This window comes from Gymnoscopelus microlampas (genome assembly GCF_963454915.1).
Source record: "Gymnoscopelus microlampas genome assembly, chromosome: 6".
Classification (NCBI taxonomy): Eukaryota; Metazoa; Chordata; class Actinopteri; order Myctophiformes; family Myctophidae; genus Gymnoscopelus; species Gymnoscopelus microlampas.
Genome location: NC_139943.1, coordinates 19,852,478 through 19,872,684, shown reverse-complemented (window position 1 = coordinate 19,872,684; position 20,207 = coordinate 19,852,478). Strand labels below are relative to the sequence as shown.

General features: G+C 41.6%; 1 protein-coding gene across 2 annotated transcripts in view; it reads right to left on the bottom strand.

Annotated features, from left to right (window-relative positions):
• Positions 1 to 20,207, bottom strand: part of gnao1a (guanine nucleotide binding protein (G protein), alpha activating activity polypeptide O, a) — a 158,597-nt gene that overhangs the window by 29,323 nt on the left and 109,067 nt on the right. For both annotated transcript variants that reach the window (XM_084060758.1, XM_084060757.1), the window contains exons 5-6: positions 9,432 to 9,560; positions 4,247 to 4,376 (exon numbers count right to left, since the gene is read on the bottom strand). In XM_084060758.1, the coding sequence (XP_083916884.1) occupies positions 4,247 to 4,376; positions 9,432 to 9,560 (259 nt within the window). The remainder of the gene's footprint in view (positions 1 to 4,246; positions 4,377 to 9,431; positions 9,561 to 20,207) is intronic.

Genomic DNA, 20,207 nt, shown 5'->3' with positions numbered 1-20,207 from the left:
GGGGGGGGGGATGAAACCCGTCATTATTAAATTAGCAGCATTGCTAAATAAACTAAAGACTAAAAAGCTAAACTTCTGTAAGTTGTTTCAAGTTGTAATTTTCAACTACAGATTAAAGGAACATTTTCATTTACATGCTGGTGTTGTCCTTCACTAAGCAGTTGTCACTTTATTCAACCATATGAACCCTAGTGTCCCTATTCTGAGGCAAAACAAAACATTCTGTAAGAACAGTAGATCTACAAGCTCACAAATTGTCGCAATGCGATGCGACGCGTTTTGAGCTATGCTTGGCAAACATATTTGGTGTAGAGGGGGAAAAGGGAGAGGGACTAGCATAGATCCCTGGAGGACTCCGGTCTACTAAGTATATAGGGTTTAATTGAGCATCAGTCACATAAGGGTTTCCAAGCATCATTCATTACAATTCCTCCTGGAACCCGGTGTTGGTAGATGCCACCCAGCCTGAGGCACTTGTTGGTTCATAATTAATTAATTAAACAAGGCTAAACGGCAAAACAAGTGCTTCTGGTAATGATACATTGTTTTTTTTGTCGTCACAAGGCGACTCTTGTTTTGTGTGTGAGTTCGTAGATCAGCTATTCTTGGAATTAATAGTGAGAAAAAAACGTAGCAATCAATGCGCTGTATGCTAGGTTCTGTATGTTGCACTTGGTGGCTAATGCTTTGTGAAGGACAACTGGCTGAAATTCTAAACGTCAAAGCTTCTTTATAATAACAACAACTTGAAAGCAGTGCCTCTCTCTCTCTTTCTCTCTGCTTTCCACTGTAAACAACCTACAGTACATGGTGTGAGTAAACTGTGAGTACATGGACCTATCCGGAGGTTTCATACCTGTCTGCGGGCGGAGCTTCTGTAGAAGATCTGATTGCTGATTGGTTAGAGAGGACAGTCGATGGCGAGAGCGACAGGAGGAGTGGGAGGAGCCAGCGAGCAGGAACGGAAAAACAAATGGAAGAGAACACCCCCCATCACCCCCCATGAGGCCTGTCACAATTATCACATAATCACCTAAATCGCAATTATTTCAGATAATCACAATTATCTTTGCTTATCAGCATAATAGTTTCCTTTTTTCAAAAATGTTCATACATTTTCAGAAAATAGTGGAAACAGCCGAACACGTTGTGAGCTTTAAGATTGGCTATTTCCAGTAGTAATGTCTTTGTATATTTATGTTATTTGACATATCTGCCCTGTGGTATCTTTTTTACAAAACCGAAATGCCTTCTAATTCTAAATCCTAAGAGATTTCTGAAAAACGTATTGCTAAATATAAATTATATAGGTAAAATCTAAAATGATACAGATGCTTTCCCGGTCATAATAACAATTATTTGTGTGACAATTAATCGTAAAGTAAAATTTCATGATGGTGACAGGCCTACTCCCCAGTCATACAAACATGCACAGACACTCACACACACACACTCACTCACCCAGCAGTGCTGAAAGAGATGTCTGGAGGGCAAGAAGATGAAGCACTTCAACCACCGTTTACACCCAGAGCACAGAGAAGCGGAACAGGGTGTGTTTGTACTTGTATGCAGCAGCGTGTAGGTGTGTGTTTAGGCTCATAGTGTTTCAGAGAGGAAGCAGATAAGAATAGAACACGTTGGCAAGGTGAGTGAGTGTGTGTGTGTGTGTGTGTGTGTGTGTGTGTGTGTGTGTGTGTGTGTGTGTAAATGCCTGTGAAGGAAGGGTCCTTAGGACAAAAGTAAGATAAGCAAGGTAGAATGAAAATGAATGTGTGTGTGTGTGTGTGTGCACGCACGCACGTGCATGCGCGCACAACAATGCTCACATACCGTATCAATTCTATACCAAGACCTGAAACCCTACAGCCTACAATAATAGTACACACAATACACAGTGCTCTGAGAGTCTAGAAAATGGACCCATTTTGGCACAGACACTGCCATTCGTCAAAATAGAAATGTATTCATTTACGTAGTTTACCGTTAATAAATACTGTTCCAAATATTCGCAAACACATAAATCTTTCACCATTCCTTCCCTATCGACAAACGCTGCAATGACATTGAGCTACAGGCAGGTGTCGCCAAAATAAGACCACTGGAATGAACGTTGCGCAGTATAGCTTTAACGGAGGATTTGACTGTGTATTGACCTGATAAGGTCAATACACAGGACCTGGTGGTATTACAGGTATCAGTATACAAGTGGGTCATTATCCTGATGTCTGCTATTGACTGTAACGTTGTAATGTTATTTGACCTCCCCCCAAGTACACATTCAGTTTACTTTATGATATTGACTTTGACCTAAGATACAAATAGAAGAGAAGTTTAGCTGTTTTTGCTGTTTAACTGTAGTTGAAGTGTTTAAGGTAAACACATTGTGGAGTGACACTGTGGGCTTGCCCTGACATGCGTCCTCCCAGTGGTAGGTGGAGCTCTCTGACCCTTAGGACCCTTAGAGTGATTGAGGGGCGGTACATTCCCCGGTACCTCCTCAATCAGTCTGAAATTATGTCTAATCAAGCAAGTGACGACACCTGTGTTCTGATCAGCCAGGGATAAAACTGAAGCCAGCCAGCAGCGTGATATTTTTCTACAGCGAGATTCTACCAAGCCCCGCCCTGCCTGCATTGCGATTGGCTGAATGCAAAAACGAGAAAACAAGGTCTTAACTGGTCTGGTGGCCTCGCTGGGCATTGGACTGCCGACCCCAACCCCTCGTGATCGAATCCTGCTGCCAGCACTCTTTTTCCGACAACCGCAGACAATTTTTTTTGGCCAATAAAGTATAGTTTTGGACCGCGTCGGAGGCGCGCCGCCTCAAGCGAACTTGAGCCATGACAGGCACCACTGAGCGAGCCAAAGTGAGCGAGTTGCAGTGCCGAACCGAGTTATGTACCGATAGGCACAGAATCGTAAATCATGTGAGCATTTGCCCCAACTGCCACTCAAAGTGACTACTGGTCAATCACAGCGCGTCTTTTCCGAGCCTTGGCAGAATCTCGCTGCATTTCACCATCATGCCAACAAGGCCCAGTCAGAGGCTCATTCTCCTGGGTGAGGGATGCATCAGTCGGACAGCAACCTCCGGAGATTAACACCCCAGATTTAAGTTGATTGCTTTACTCCCCTCCCCTGCCAATGTTTACTTCCCTGTAATAAAATACTTGTTCTTTGAAATTCAAGCCTCCTTGCCTCTTGGTGTTGGTCAGCGTTCAAAAAACATACTGTTCTAATAAGCTAATTGGGAGGCATGGAGGAGATACTAATTCAGTTTCAGACAGAGTTTGCAGCTGTACCGTCGTGGTGCTTCACGCTGAGAGGGAGATTGGATGGCATCTGCACAAACAACAGCTAACTTGAACTCCGAAGAGTGTACAGATGGAACCAAATGGACCCGTACAGGTCCATTTGGTTCCATTTGTACGCTCTTCAGAGTTAAATTAACACTAGAGATTATTTTCTGTGTACATGATTTCCCAGCCTGCTATACCCATGGGAACCACTTCAAGTGGTATAAAATTAGCTCCGAACGTGGCGTCTCGCACTCCACATGTAAATCAGCTCATTTGCTTCAGACGTCAGTATCTTTCGCTTAGATAGCGCAGACTCCTTATTCTTTTCCGTACATCATCTTTCATGAGTGGGTTTTATGCAGATGTTATGATCCCAAAAATCTATTTGACTTCCGTCCTTCGCATTGCCTGGGTATATTTAAAGTCTGAAATGCAGGTAGAGAGTACTGCGGACAAACCCACAAGTGGGTTTAAAATTTACCTGGATGTTATTATTCCTAACCTTTTCTGACCCTCTCACTGCTCATAAAGCAAAGGTGAAAATGTATTATGCACAATTTGCACAAAGTAATGGAACACATTGCAGTGTAGCAGTTTAAAAGTATACTCTGTTGCTACAAACACAGGGTTTCTGAAAGTCCTTTTAATAAGACTTTTTAATGCCACTCAAAAGAACACCGGAAGGATAACACAAGTCAGGAGGAATTCCAGAGGGAATACTGTTTGTCACAAGATAGAATGACACATTATGCAAGTTTGAAGGCAAAACAGTATGGCTTTCTCTGTTTACTCTTCATAGAAAGACAAAGAATAGATGTAGATCATATAAAATATAATATAAATAATACAACATAAGCAGCCGAGAAGGTAATGTTTGTGGGGTGTAAGTGTGTGTACAGTACAGTCCTTGCTTAGAGAGAGAGAGAGAGAGAGTGTGTGTGTCTTACCGTGGTTTCGTCCTCGTGCAGCACCTGGTCGTACCCGCTGAGCGCCACGCAGAATATGATGGCCGTCACGTCCTCGAAACAGTGGATCCACTTCTTCCTCTCTGACCTCTGACCTCCCACATCAAAGAGCCTGCAGCATGGCACAGAGCACGTATGTGGTTAATGCACATTAACCACTACTGTATGTACAGTATCATCCCCTCGTTGTTTCATCTCCCTACACCTGGACGATGTGTACAGTAGTAGTAGTAGTAGGGCACTCGGGTGGCGCAGTGGTAAAAGTAGCTGTCCACCACCACCATGGAGTCTGGGGGTTCAAATCCACAAAGCCGGTGCATCCGGCTTTGTGGAGTAGTAAATACCCCTTTATTTTTTGTTTCCTACATTTTGTTTTCAATTACGATTATTTCAAAAGATTCCCAAAATATTGTTTTACACGTTAAAAACAAATTCAAACGTTTATCAAAAAAATAAAAAAATAATAATAATCCATTAATTAGAGGGAAAAAATACTTTTAATAAGTATTGAAAACAGCAGATCTACAAGCTCACGACACGTTGCATTGCGACATGTTGTGAGCTTGTAGATCGGCTATTTTCAGACATAAAACTTTGTCTTTTGGGTCTCGAGCTAAAAAGTTTGGGAACCACTGGTCTGTACGGACACAATTGGCCTGTCTTCGGGCTTCCCTTATTTAGGAAGTAGCCATGCAATAACAGCAGGATAATGAACAGGGAGCCGGTCAGTATTGCCAAATAAACCCCTTCAGAGTTCCCTTCGCTTCACACCCAGGGGTCCTGCATCTGGGTTCATTTCCTATTAACCCATTAAGACCGGGAAAGCATCAGTCATTTTAGATTTTAACCATCTTATACTTGGGCTATTCAAAAATAGCAGATCTACAAGCTCATGCTCTTCAAGCATCAGCATTTCTTTTTGAAAAATTGTGATTTTTTTTTGCAAATCTTTGAATGTATACGTATGTTTTTTAAAGCGAACATTTTTAACTCAAATCTTCTTTCTGGGGATTCTACAAATATCTTCGGAAAAAAAACGTATGTTGCTATAATATCAGTGCTTCTCAGTGCTTTTTTTCATGTCAAGGACCACCCAAAATGATATCCTTTTGTCCACTTTTGTCCCCCCCCCCCATCTCAAAATATTTTGTTCCAGGGACATCGATTTCCCTGCAAGATTTGCACACATTTTCACAATTAAAAAATAAATAAATAGCAGATCTACAACCTCGTAGTGCGGACCTCGGTGCCGCACTACGAGCTTGTATATCTGCTATTTTTGAGTAGCCAAAGAAATCTACAGTGACACAGATGCGTTCCCGGTCTTAACGGGTTAATGACGGACTCCCTGTTCATCATGCCTTACTGGTCAGCGTGTGCTTTTCTTCTCAAGCATCAAAACATTTTGGCTGGCCGAAATGACTTCCCCTGTTGAGGGACGGACAGGAATCTACTGTGTTACGGCACAAGAGCCCAGAGCCTCCCACACACACACACACACACACACACACACACACACACACACACACACACACACACACACACACACACACACACACACACACACACACACACACACACACACACACACACACACACACACACACACACACACACACACACACACACACACACACACACACACACACACACACACACCCACACACACACACACACAGCATTCTCTGCCAGTAATAGTAATGGAGCTGACACTGACATCAATTTATAGCTTTTCATAATAAAAACAACGCCTACTGAACCAGAACAATAACGGGGCAGAGCATCAGTCACCAAAACAAAACCATTTTTTCTGGTTGTTTAAATGGTGTGTGAGTGTGTGTGCAGTGCACACGCGTTTGTGTTATTTGTGTTGTGTGTGTATATTTGTCTATTTGTCCGCTTATGATACACTGCAAGGAAATCTAATAAAATCTTCTCTCTCTGTGTGTGTGTGTGTACAGTATGTGTGCAAGGGAGAGAGAGAGAAGGAGAGAATAGAAATAGACAGTGTGATATGTATGAGGTATGGAATTCATTACACACAACCACGCACGCAACCACGCGCACGCACACACACACACACACACACACACACACACACACACACACACACACACACACACACACACACACACACACACACACACACACACACACACACACACACACACACACACACACACACACACACACACACACACACACACACACACACACAGTGCCTGTTTCAGATCAACTCTGCTGACAGTGCATGTGTGGGAAAGATGGTTGTACTGTGGATATACAGAAAGAGGGAGAGAGAGAGAGAGAGAGAGAGAGAGAGAGAGAGAGAGAGAGAGAGAGAGAGAGAGAGAGAGAGAGAGAGAGAGAGAGAGAGAGAAAGCGAGAAATCACTTGTCAAATAATAATAATACTGCAAACACCTAATATTGTAACATAATTGCTATCTATGGGTCATTAACCACTTCAGTTTTGGCTGTGTGTGTGTGTGCATGCGCAAGGGTGTGTGTGTGTGTGTGTGTAGTGTATATACTGAATATGAGCATGTATCTGCACATGTGTGTGCGCGTGCACAGTACAAGCGAGAGCTTCAAAGCAAGCGCAGGCAGAAATATGGCACAGAGTAAAATCCGCAGTATTATGCCCTGGACCTGTGGGTTCATTTGTTACACCCTGGGAGTTAACCCATTCAATCCGGGAACGCATCCGTGTGTCATTTTAAGATTTCTTGGGTTATTCAAAAATAGCAGATATACAAGCTCATAGCACGGCACCGAGTGCCGCGCTATGAACTTGTAGATCTGCTATTTTAGAAAAAAATTGACTATTTTAATATTTTTTTTTTAAAGCGAACTTTTTTAACTCTGTTACAACTTCTGGGGGTACCTGGAACAAAATATTTTGAGATGGGGGTCCACGGCCAAATATATATCATTTTTGAGAACCACTGATATTATAGCAACATACGTTTTTTCAAAAAAAAAAATTTAGAAGACATTCGTAGAATGCCCAGAAGCAAAGATTTGAGTTAAAAATATTCGAAGACCCACGATTTTTCCCAAAAATAGCAGATCGACAAGCTCATAGCGTGGCCCTCGGTGCCATGCTATGAGCTTGTATATCTGCTATTTTTGAATAGCCAAAGAAATAAAAAAAATGACACACAGATGCGTTCCCGGTCTTAATGGGTTAAATGAACACTGTGGATTTTGACGGTGTACTTACAACTCTTTCTATCTCACTCTGTCACACTCTCATGCTCCTCTCCCTCTCATTACAGCTCTTGGTTGTAATTGAATCAGATCTCATTAAAATGGCAGAGATACACAAATGAAGACACTCGGTTTATATCGAGCTCCAAATTCATACAATTAACTGCTTTAACCAAGCTGGTGGTAGACAGAAAGGTGGGTTGACATCAAAGAAATGAATCCCCATCATTAAGTCGTCACTGTCTGTCGGATAGAAACCTTGTATCTCCATATTTCAACTTTTTATATGTTTTTTTCTCCCCCGGTTATTGAATGCCATTAACGACTTCATCGTGCTGTGTAGCGCAAAAGTAGCGAAAATGTACACGCTCACAGCACATCTGCTATTTTCGGAACATTTTTAAAGTGAAAGTGGTTCATTCTGTCTGTGGGTCTTATAAATATTGAACAAATTAAAAAGAGCTTGTGACTAAAATAACTACATTGGATCCACTGGGTGGGAACACATGTTATTTCCCCCCATTTCTTAACCCATTAAGACCTGGAACTGTGTCATTTTTAGATTTTAGCTAAAAAGCATTATTTTACACTTTGGGCTATTCAAAAATAGCAGATATACAAGCTCATAGCGCGGCACCGAGTGCCGCGCTACAAGCTTGTAGATCTGCTATTTTTGAAAATGTGTGAAAATGTGTGCAAATCTTTGAATATATATATTTTTTAACATTTTTAACTCAAATCTTTGCTCCTGGGGGGTCCCTGGAACAAAATATTTTGATGGGGGTCCGCGGCCAAATACATATAATTTTTATAGGTCCTTGACATGAAAAATATTGAGCACCACTGATATAGAAACATACGTTTTTCAGAAAACTGTTGGGATTTAGGAGACATGTAGAATCGGCTTCAGGTCTCAATGGGTTAAAAAGAATGGGTTTTGGACATACAGTACTCTACAAGGTTTCCCCCCCCTCTGACAGAGACAAAGTTTATGATGGGTATAGTATACAGTATGTACAACTGAGCCCTGTAGTACACTATGTACTGTAGCTGTCAATAACAGAAGCAGATACAGTATATAAGGACAACGAATGGCTTTTGTAAATTGTGACACACGTGAACCGAAATGTGCGCGCATGTGAGTGTAGGTCTGCATGAACAGTATTGTATGTACTGTATGTACCTCTAGCACAGTGGTTCTCAAACCTTTTCATGCCAAGGACCCCCAAATTGACACTTATTAGCCCGCGGACCCCCATTTCAAAAGATAAGCCAGGGACCCCCATAAGAGAAGGTTTTTACGGCTCTATAGCAGTGATTCTCAACCATTTTAACTTCAAAGGACCCCCACTTTGACATCCATTAGGCTACGGACCCCCATTTAATGCCATTTATATTTTATTGGGACCCTAAATTGGCATTTATTGGGACCCCAATTCATATTTGATATATCAATGTTGGGTCTGTAGAGTTACAGACCCATAAGGGTCCATTTGGTTCCTATCCATCATTTAGCTGGGGACCCCCTGGAACCCCCTCAAGTACCCCTGGGGGTCCCCGGACCCCACTTTGAGAACCAATGCTCTAGCATACACAGGTTCACGAGTGCACACATGCACCTGCATGTGTGTGGAAATGTGCAAAATGTATGTGTGTGTTTGTATTACTATACTTGTCAGGAACAAATGTCCCCACAGGTAAAGTGTATAGGATTGGTTCTCAAAGTGGGGTCCGGGGACCCCCAGGGATCTGATTTGTCGTGCACCCAAAAAATAGCTGATCTACAAGCTCACGTGTGCTTGTAGATCTGCTATTTTTCAGCTTTATAGGCTTAAAAATGGCAAGAAATTGTAAAAATGGCATGCATAAAATCACCGCCCTACATTGTTGATGTCCTGACAACAAGTACAAACGTGTGTGTGTGTGTGTGTGTGTGTGTGTGTGTGTATACTGACCTGAAGTGCAGGTTTTTGAAGGTGAAGTGCGTTTCGACGATGCCTGTGGTCTTCACTCTGGTCCTCAGAATATCCTGCTCTGTGGGCTGGTAGTCTGGCGCCCCGATCCGGTCGAGGCTGTCTAGGTAGCTACACACACACACACACACACACACACACACACACACACACACACACACACACACACACACACACACACACACACACACACACACACACACACACACACACACACACACACACACACACACACACACACACACACACACACACACACACACACACACACACACACACACACACACACACACAGGTCAATCCAGCTGACAGCAGTGTTCATGTGGAACTGCATACTGCTGCATGGGGCTGAGACATGGACCCTCACAGCACAACAGGAAAAGGGCCCTGGATGGAGTCAACACAAGAACGCTACGAACAGCACTAGGGTAGGCCTGTCACAATTATTACATAATCGTCTAATCGCAATTATTTTAGATAATCGCAATTACTTTTACATAACCGTTTCCATGTTGAAAGATTTTCACACATTTTCAAATATAAAAAAAACAGAAATATCAGATCTACAAGCTTACAAGCGTCACAAAGCTATTATTTCTATATCAGCTATTTCTTTACATTTATAAAAAATATTAAATATGTCAATAATTTCTTTGTATATTTCAGTTATTTGTCATATCTGCCCTGTGCATTTTTTTTATTACGAAGCCTAAGTGACAATTAATCAAATTTATTTTTTTAATGGTGACAGCCCTACACTAGGTGTCACATGGACGGACCACATCAGAAATGTGGTCCTCTACGGGGACCTACCACAGGTCACTTGACAAAGTCAGAGAGAGAAGGATGAGGCTGGCATGGAGGGCACCGAGTCAGGCACCCGGAACTAATGGCAAGCAAACTGACACTATGGGAGCCAACCGAAGGGCAAAGCCAGGAAAGGCAAGAAGCGCTCCAGTGCTTACGTAGATGCACTGCGGTGCGACAACTTAGCTACAGTAACACTGTAGAGCTCAACAGTGGTGGAAAAGTACTCACATTTTTCACTTAAGTAAAAGTACCAATACTGCAATGTAGAAATACTCTGTTACAAGTGAAAGTCCGGAATTCAAAATGTACTTGAGTAAAAGTACAAAATTATTGACATAAAAATGTACTTAAAGTACCAAAAATAAAAGTTCTCATTATGCAGAATGTCCCACTTCACAAGTTTTCAAATGTATACAAATCTTTTGAAAATAGCAGATAGCATCGCAACCCATTGTGAGCTTGTAGATCTACTGTTTTCAAATGGCCGAAATATATATATATATATATATATATATATAAGGCTGAGGTGGTTAATGTATGCTTTGTAACAATAATCAAAATCTACAAAGTAACTATAACTTAAGTTTTAAAATAAATGTAGTGGAGTAAAAAGTACAATATTTGGATCCGAGATGTAGTGGAGTAGAAGTAAAAAATAATGAAAATTGGAAATACTCCAATAAAGTAAAAATACCTCAACATTTAAACAAGTAAATGTACTTTTAGTTATTTTCCACCATTGGAGCTCAAGACCCGGATGTTAAATAGGATAGTGTGGAGAGCAGCGATTCACCGCATTTGACCGCACTCTCGCATCGCATGCATGGTATTACACAGTATAAATCTCAGTGCTAATTTCATTCTGAGTTTCTAAATGGAACCAAATGGACCCGTAAAGGTGCTTCCTTGAACCTTCTAGAGCTGAGTCGTTTCCTTTTGTGGTGTTGCGCTGAGTTTCTCTTGCTTTGTTGTACTATGGTGCTAATTATTTTCGGAGTGTTACTTTTCTATCTGTATTGTTGATGTGAAATGAGGGCAGATCAACTTTATAAACCACACTGGGTTTTTCAATCTCACTTGCACAATCTGTTTTTGTTATGTTGTTGTTGTTGGCTGTTTTTGTTGTATTGTGCAAAAAATGGAAAAAAAAAGAAGAAGGGAAAAAAAAGTCTACGGTAACTGTGCTATTATACTAAGATGTGGTATATGAATAAATTTGACTTGACTGGTGAAAACAAACTTAAACTTTACTGGGTTTGTATCTTATTTAGACTCTTTCTCCCACTGCATTTTCATAATTTCATCCATCCAGATAAATACCCAGGTATTTGAGAGCGCTTCTTATTTCTTATTATGAATCTTTGCAGCGGTCATTCGTAATGGAATGCACCACATCAAATACTCGTCTCCGCTGCTTCTGGTCTGCCAAATAAAGAAGAAGTGTGGTAAATAGTGGCCCATCTCCATGATATTCCAGACGGGCTGGAGAGTAAACAAGCTTTAAAAATGCTGCGCAAACAAGCACCGAGATGTGTTCTGGAAGAGAAAGTTGAATCTATTGGAGTTAAGCCTGATGTATTATGCTTCATGGTATGATGGTGTCCTCTGCCGAAGAACTGGCAATCTACAAGCTCACAGCTTGTGAGCTTACAGATGGGCTATTTTCGTGCTACGACAGAGCATAAATTAGACATTATTTAGGCACTGGCCTGGAAAGGGAGATTCAATTCTCGTCCGGTTTGCATTTCCATATCATTTTATTAAAAGGGATGTTTGTGTAGACAGTTGCCCCTTGCAATTCACTTACCGGTAAGTAAATTAAGTAAATTGTAAATGATAAATCAGGGGAAAACCACACTGGAGTTTGAAAGATATTGATTGGTGGACAGGGAGCTCCTATTTAATGAGGAGGGCAAATTACCAAAAACAAAAAAAGAGGACACAGCACCGCTATGAGTAACAATGCTCCCCCCAACTATCCTTCCTTCATTCCATCCATCCTTCCATGCCTGCCCAGCATACGTGTCTAAGTGTACTCGAGCAAGACACTTAACCCCTAACACCCCCCCCCCACCCCCAGCTCTCCTTATGACCATCTGACCAGCCATCAGCTGAGCTGAAACTGAATTTCCCCGTCTCTCTTAGGTCGTCCTCGGACGAGCCCCCAACAGCGTCTCCTCCTGATCCTCCATACATCTGGCTAGCTTGCCAGTACTTTCCATCCCTGCATTATCTTACCCACCCACACAGCCACCCATCCATTCATCCATCAAATCAGTGCTAGACATTCAAAAGAAAGCAATTGTGGATTGTAATTTCTACTGAGAGGAGAGAGAACAGTGTTTTGAGATATTGGGCAGCAAGAAGCAGACTGCACAAGCACACATGCTTGTGTTTGATTGGACAGAAAAGAAAAGCAGTCGGAGGATACAAGACAACAAGAGAGTAAAAGAGAGAGTGAGAGGCAGGGAAAAAACTGAACTGGAGAGAGAGAGAGAGAGAGAGAGAGAGAGAGAGAGAGAGAGAGGTTGACTGACAGTGAGCAGTGTATAGGGCAGATCCCCAGGTAATGGGAGGAGACAGATGGTGGATGGAAAGACAGAGGGCAGGCCTGAGGCAGAGTGCTGGGCAGAGAGGTGGATGCTCTAATGAGGAGGTTGGAAGGAGGATTGACACAAAGTCTTTGTGTCAAGTATGTGTTGTTGTGCCATGTTTCACACAACTACTGCAGCTATTATAGAAGTACTGATCCTGATGTGTGTGATGTGTGTAGCGTAGTGTAGCTTAGAATATCATTTTATTGGATGTCATGGCAGTTTAGAGTGGTTAAACTGACCATCCCAGTCACAAAGGAAAAAACAACAAAAAACAAAGGACCGAAACATAGTCAGAGCTAGGTTCAATTCCCGCTGCACGTGTGTTCAGTCAACGTGACAACAAAACAGGTAATAATAAGTTAGAATGATTCCTCTGTCACAAATACACAGAATGAGATGTTGATGACTGTAGCACAGTGTTACTGGGTCGCAAGTATCTAGGTTTTTGCCTTTCATACAATTTATCAATTTTCTGAATAAATAAAAAAAACTAAGTGTACCCCCCGGCCCCACTATGAAAATGTGTGGGTACCACTGCTTTATAATTACTGTAGTACTATTCAGCAAAGGTGAGTGCCATTGAAGTAATCTGACTCTACACATCAAACTGGGGGACTTTTCTATTTGAAATTGAAAGGTGATCTTTCTCTGTCTGTGGTACCACTATTCTGAGAGCTTGGTTCCCGTTACAAAAAGGTTTAAAGCCATTGGTCTGTGACATGCTGGAAATGTCTTAATCAAATACATTTTTAATAAACGACTTATTATGTATGGCTGACGAGTCATGTCCTGGTTGCATCGGCCATTATGAATACTAAGTGTGCCGGGAGTGAGCTTGGCATAATCAGGGGCGGCAGTGGCTGAGGAGGTGGAGCGGCGTCTTGGTAACCGGAAAGATTTCCAATTCGATCCCGGGCTCGACCCAGAGTGTCAAAGTGTCCTTGAGCAGGACACTGAACCCCTAATTGCTCCCGGTGAGCAGTTTTCCTCCGCCGTCGTTGTATGAATGTGTGTGTGAACGGGGGGAATGTAATGCACATTGTAAAGCGCCCTGGATAAAGGCGCTATATAAATGCACCGTTTAACATTTAATCACAGAGGACGAGATGGAATGTTCCAGTGATTATGCCTGAAGAATGACATTTCTGCTCTCTCTCTCTCTCCCCCCCTCTCTCTCTCTTCCTCCCTCAATATAATCTCTCTCGGCCATCAGTCTTCACAATCAGGAAAAAAAAACGTAAATACTGAAATTCTAAAATAAGAAACTGGGGTCGTCCCCAGACTTTTAGCAGCAGAGTAATAGTAGATGTAGACATTCATTCTGGTGATTTGGAATACTTTTCCTACCAAGATAATATGTGACCTAGTCGTAAATGTGTAGCTTGTGTGTGCTCTGGAAGTAAACCGTGCCAGTTCACATCTTCACACACAGTAAAATTACCCACTTAACCCATTAAAATTTAAACTGAGACAGCATCTGTGTAACCACTTTAACCATTATTTTATTCTTTGGCTATTCAAAAATAGCAGATATACAAGCTCATAGCGCGTCACTTCGTGCCGCGCTATCAGCTTGTATATCTGCTGTTTTTGAAAAATCTTGAACAGTATGTGCAAATCTTTGAATATAATAAGATTTGTAGATTATGTATTTTTTTTAAACAAACATTTTTAACTCAAATCTTTGCTTCTGGGGGTCCCTGGATCAAAATATTTTGAGATGGGGGTCTGTGGCCAAATACATATCATTTTAGGGGTCCTTGACATGAAAACGTTTGAGCAACACTGATATAGCAAAGAAAAGACATTTGTAGAATTGGCCTCAGGTCTTAATGGGTTAAACCCTCTAGTCTTAGTGAAACGGACCTGAGTTGTACGTGTGTACTTGGACGGCTTTTTCCCCGCCATAATAAGGATCCACTTGAACGGAAGCTGTCACCTGTTTGTCATTTCCTTTGACGAAAATATATCTAAAAATATTTTTACACTAAAACTAACACACTAAATAATAATAATAATAATAATACACTAAAAGACACACAAACTATATGCTTATTTTGATTCATATTATTAGGTTAATTATGTGCGACTGTAAAGACGAAACGGAAGCGGGGAGGAGGCGTCACATCCGCTTTATCCTCTGATCATTTTCAGAGCTTCCGTGCTCCAGACTGTATGTATGCCTGTGTGTGTGTTTATGTGAATAAGAGAGAGAGATTAAATATGTGTTGTTTCCAGTATAGAAAGCTAACAAGGTTCTGCGGACCAGCCGTGATATTCAGCATCACAATGTCAACATTCCTTCATACGCACGCACACACACACACACACACACACACACACACACACACACACACACACACACACACACACACACACACACACACACACACACACACACACACACACACACACACACACACACACACACACACACTCTCCAACTCTCTCTCTCACACATGCAGTGTTATTTTTAGTGTCCTACACTGCAGTCTGTGTGTGAGATGATTGATTGTAATGACTTGTGATAAACATCAGCTAATGGCCTGGTGGTACTGAGGCCCTGGGCCCGTGCCAGGGAGAGAGTGGGGTTAAAGAAGGGAGAGAGGGGCTTTTTGGCAGGGGGCCTGGCACAAAGCACACATGACATGACTAGTGACTGAAAAAAGGGACAGAGAGACAGGAGGAAAGAGAGAAGACGCCACAGAGGGGAACAATGTGTGTGTGTGAGAGAGAGAGAGAGAGAGAGAGAGAGAGAGAGAGAGAGAGAGAGAGAGAGAGAGAGAGAGAGAGAGAGAGAGAGAGAGAGAGAGAGAGAGAGAGAGAGAGAGAGAGAGACAGACAGACAGACAGACAGACAGACAGACAGACAGACAGACAGACAGAAAGACTGAATTAATTGTAAATTGTGCAAAACAGTCCCGGCAAACACCTTAATGACCCTATGTGTAACTACTACTGTATCTATCCACAGTGGTAGTAGTACAGAAGTTCCCAAAATGTCTCTGAATATGTTTAGTAGTAGTCTAGAGAAGTCCACAGCGCACATGTGGAGTGGATTATACCAGTGAAAGGTACCGTATGTGGGCTATGCGGTCGAACCTGACACGCACTGATACTCTGCACCTTAACCCCATGTATAACACACTGATATTTATTATTCTTGCACCTTAACTAACGTCCATATCATGCACAGTATATTTCTGCTGCTATGCTCACACACCCTGTGTTTAACCTCAGGTACATACCGCACAGGATGTGTAAAAATGTAGACACTTTGTTTTTTTTTATTGATCTTTGTCTCTCTTCCCCTTGCTCTTCTTCCTGTTCTCTTTTTATGGAAATAACAAAAACGATAAAACTTGCACAAAAACAAATTACACCCAATGTTTTACACCTGTAAACCTGTGATGTGACAATAAAGTCGATTCCAACATAATAATGTACACTGAAGGTGTTCAAGAGACATGCATCCCCTTAAGTGTTGTTCATTGAATTATTCACCTAGAAATGTTTTGACATTCCTCACCAAGAATCAGCTTGTTTTTGTTTGAGGTTAACACTCACATTGTGTCCTTGTGTTTTGCCCTTGAGTGTGTATTCATTGCGTTCTTGTCTGTTCTTAATGAAGTGAATTCATTACTGGTTCAATACTGCCTTGACATCTGGCTGGCACGAATGCAGAGAGTTCTAAGATAGCATACGCACAATGCTTGCTAATGACATGCAGTGTGCACTTCCTCTGGAGACAGAATATTACACACCTCTCAAGATGAATCAAAATGGTTGCCATGTTCATTCTGGTATTGGCCTCCAGTAGCCGCTGAAGATGACAGCACTATTGTGCCTGTGGGCTGCATAATGTCGGACGTTGCTGTCAGGCAGAAACCTTGAATCTCCATATTGCTACTTTGTATGTTATTTTTCGTAAACGAATGCCCTACTTCATCATACAAGAGCGTCACACAAAAGTAGTGGAAATACCAGATCTAGAAGGTCACAACGTGTTGTGATGCGACACGTTGTGAGCTTCTAGATTGGCTATTTTCACAACAACAACAAATGTAAACGTGTGTGTGTGTGTGTGTGTGTGTGTGTGTGTGTGTGTGTGTGTGTGTGTGTGTGTGTGTGTGTGTGTGTGTGTGTGTGTGTGTGTGTGCAGATTTGGCCATGCATGACAGGGTATTTGTATAATTATAGTATGTACTGTATTCATTTTGTTGATGAAAGATGTATGTGTGTGTGTGTGTGTGTGTGTGTGTGTGTGTGTGTGTGTGTGTGTGTGTGTGTGTGTGTGTGTGTGTGTGTGTGTGTGTGTGTGTGTGTGTGTGTGTGCATGCGCACACACGTTCTATGATGTGTTATTAGTGTGTGCATGTTCCATGTGTAATGTATGTGTATTGTGGTAAATAGGTCAGGACATGTTAGATATTCAGAGAGAGAAAGAAAAAGAAAGATTTAGAAAGACAGGTGGCTTCAGGCACTACTTTTAGCAGAACAATGGAACAGAGATTCTGCTTTCTATATACATACAAACTCATGCATGTGTACTCATGCAGACAGTCACACACGTGGGCACACGCACGCAAACACTTCTAGGAAGATCGTGAAGATAACATTCATTACGTGGCCTCTTACCCACACCACCAAATGTCTAGAGCAGGCTTTCTTAACTTTTTCAAAGGGGGCCATATTTGAAAATGAAAATATGATTTTATTAAACTACAGTGCAATATCAATAGCCTTTTGTCGGCAGCGTAGCAAACATCTATGCTGTGAACAAAACAAAAACAATTCAGCCTTTCTATTTACATGCATGCACTGTATTGCTGTTATATTTACAGTCCAAATTGTCTTTTGATCAAATGGTAGTGTAGCCAAATCGTTGCTGTCGGGCATCCTATGCATCCTATAAATATCTTATCCATATTTTTGTTTTTTCTTAAATGAATGCCCTACTTTATCATACTACAGCGTCACACAAAAGCATCAAAAGTAGTAGATCCACAAGATCGAAACGCGGCGCAAAGTGACAGGTTTTGAGCTTGTCGATCGCTACTTTTGATGCTTTTGAATTTGAATCCTGAAAAGTAACGGTTTCGGACATATAAGGTTTCCACCCGACGAAATGTAACCAGGTGTGAAAAGTTTCTCTGCAAACAAAATAAATAAAATAAAATACGAAATGGCCTTTTGTTGCCATGTTGAGAATCAAACAACACAAGGAACAAGCAGCTAGCTATCCTTACAAATTCTACTGAGAAATAGCCTATTTGCCCCATGGTTCATTTCAAAACACCAACATTTAAATGTATGAATTTCACATGACAGGTATAATACTGGCGGCACGTAAATAATAGATTTTTAGGAAGTAAGCTGACTTATAAAATGTGCCACGATTGGGCCCCGGGCCGGAATTTGGACACGCCTGGTCTAGATTTTTTTTTTTACGGTGTGACTCTGCGGGAGTCTATTCGTCTATAAGAGGGTCTTGTCAGTCTGTTTTTCCGGAGCTAATCTTGCAAACCGCTGGACTAATCAGCACCATGAAGTAGCTTCTTTTTTTTTTTTTATTAATTTCATAATGAAAGTCAACAGGGCTCTAATCAGGCTGAAACCATGCCCAAATATGGTAAATGTTAAATGGTGCATTTATATAGCGCTTTTATCCAAAGCTCTTTACATAGATTGTGCATTACATTCACACACACATTCATACACCGATGGCAGAAGAAACCATGCAAGGCACCAACCTGCTCATCGGGAGCAATTAGGGGTTCAGTGTCTTGCTCAAGGACTTCGACACTAACTCTGGGGGGAGCCTGGGATCGAACTGGGACCCTCGCGGTTCCCATCCGGCCGCTCTACCGGCCACTCTACCCCTGAGCCACTGCCGGAGCCATAAATCATAGACTACTGATGTCATAATGTATGAGATCCATGTGCACAAGCGCGCGCACACACACACACACACACACACACACACACACACACTATTCACTAGATTAGATGTGTCCTGATCATATGACATCTGTCCTATCAGCTGATTGGTTGGTCACCTCGTTCCACTCCACAGGTTACAACATAATAGGAAGTACGCATCAATCTTTAATGTTTTGACATTTAACAGACAACTACTTAAATGCGCACACGCACGTACACACATGCGCGTACACACACACACACAGTGCAGAGTGAATGTTGTTGTTCCCATTAATTGTGTATGTATCTAAATGTTGATAGGAATGTGTTTTGTAACCTTTGGAACCCCCTCCCCCCTTATCTCCAGTGATGGATGACTTCATGAGGAAGAACATAACCACACACTCCATCTCTCTCTCTCTCTCTCTAGTTGTTGTTTATGTCCATTATCTACATATTTATTTCAGACTCACCTGTGTACAGTTTCCATAAATCCATGGACCAATTTGACCATAAATCCAATTTGACCAATTTGACCAAGGTCTTGGACCAATTTGTATGGGTCGCGAGTAAAAATCACCTTTTTTTTTGTTTCCTGTACATAAAAAATATAGTGTATATGTACATTTCAAAAGTTTTTTTTTTTAAGAGCAAAAACGTTTAGGACACTGGTGTACAGTCTAGCAGCCTGTCCTGACGTTAACCATGTCTACTTTCATGTCCCCCTCTCTCTACGAGACAACACCAACATTGGTACATACATATCCACATTTATAAAGCACTGTTAAATAAATAGATTTAATCACTGTTCATTTGGAATACTTCAGTATATCAAACCCGCTCTCATACATTTCCTTACTTGTCCCCAGGGTCAACACTAGTTTTAACGCTAGTCCCTATAACTGGAATGAGTTACAACGCACTTTAAATATCCAATATTTATAAAGATTAATGTTTTTAAGTGTCATTGTTTTAATTAAGATGTCTTATTGTGTATACTCTGTTCTTTGCTCGCTTTTACAGCACACAACCCGTTTTATCCTGTTCTTATTTCAATATTATGATACTGTTGTGTTATGCCTTCTGTAATCTCGGCATCACTGAAGATTATGATCCTGCCCTCAATGTATTTCAGAGTAAATGAATATAGGTAAAATGTATGAAAATGTCCGCTGTTTAACACATTTACTGCCAGAGTTATTCATAATGTACTCACCCCTGTGCCAGCGATTTTCGTGTTTGTTATTTTGTAATTTTTCATTCAAATACTTTGTCTGACTGCGGTTTTAAACCCATGCGACAGATCGACCAGCAGAGAGCAGCAGATCGACACCTTGATCACTCGTTCACTCGCTCGACCCCCCCAAACAGGCTCAAACAGTCCATACGTCATAACCGGATGTGCCGTTTTCGCAGATTGCCGATCGGG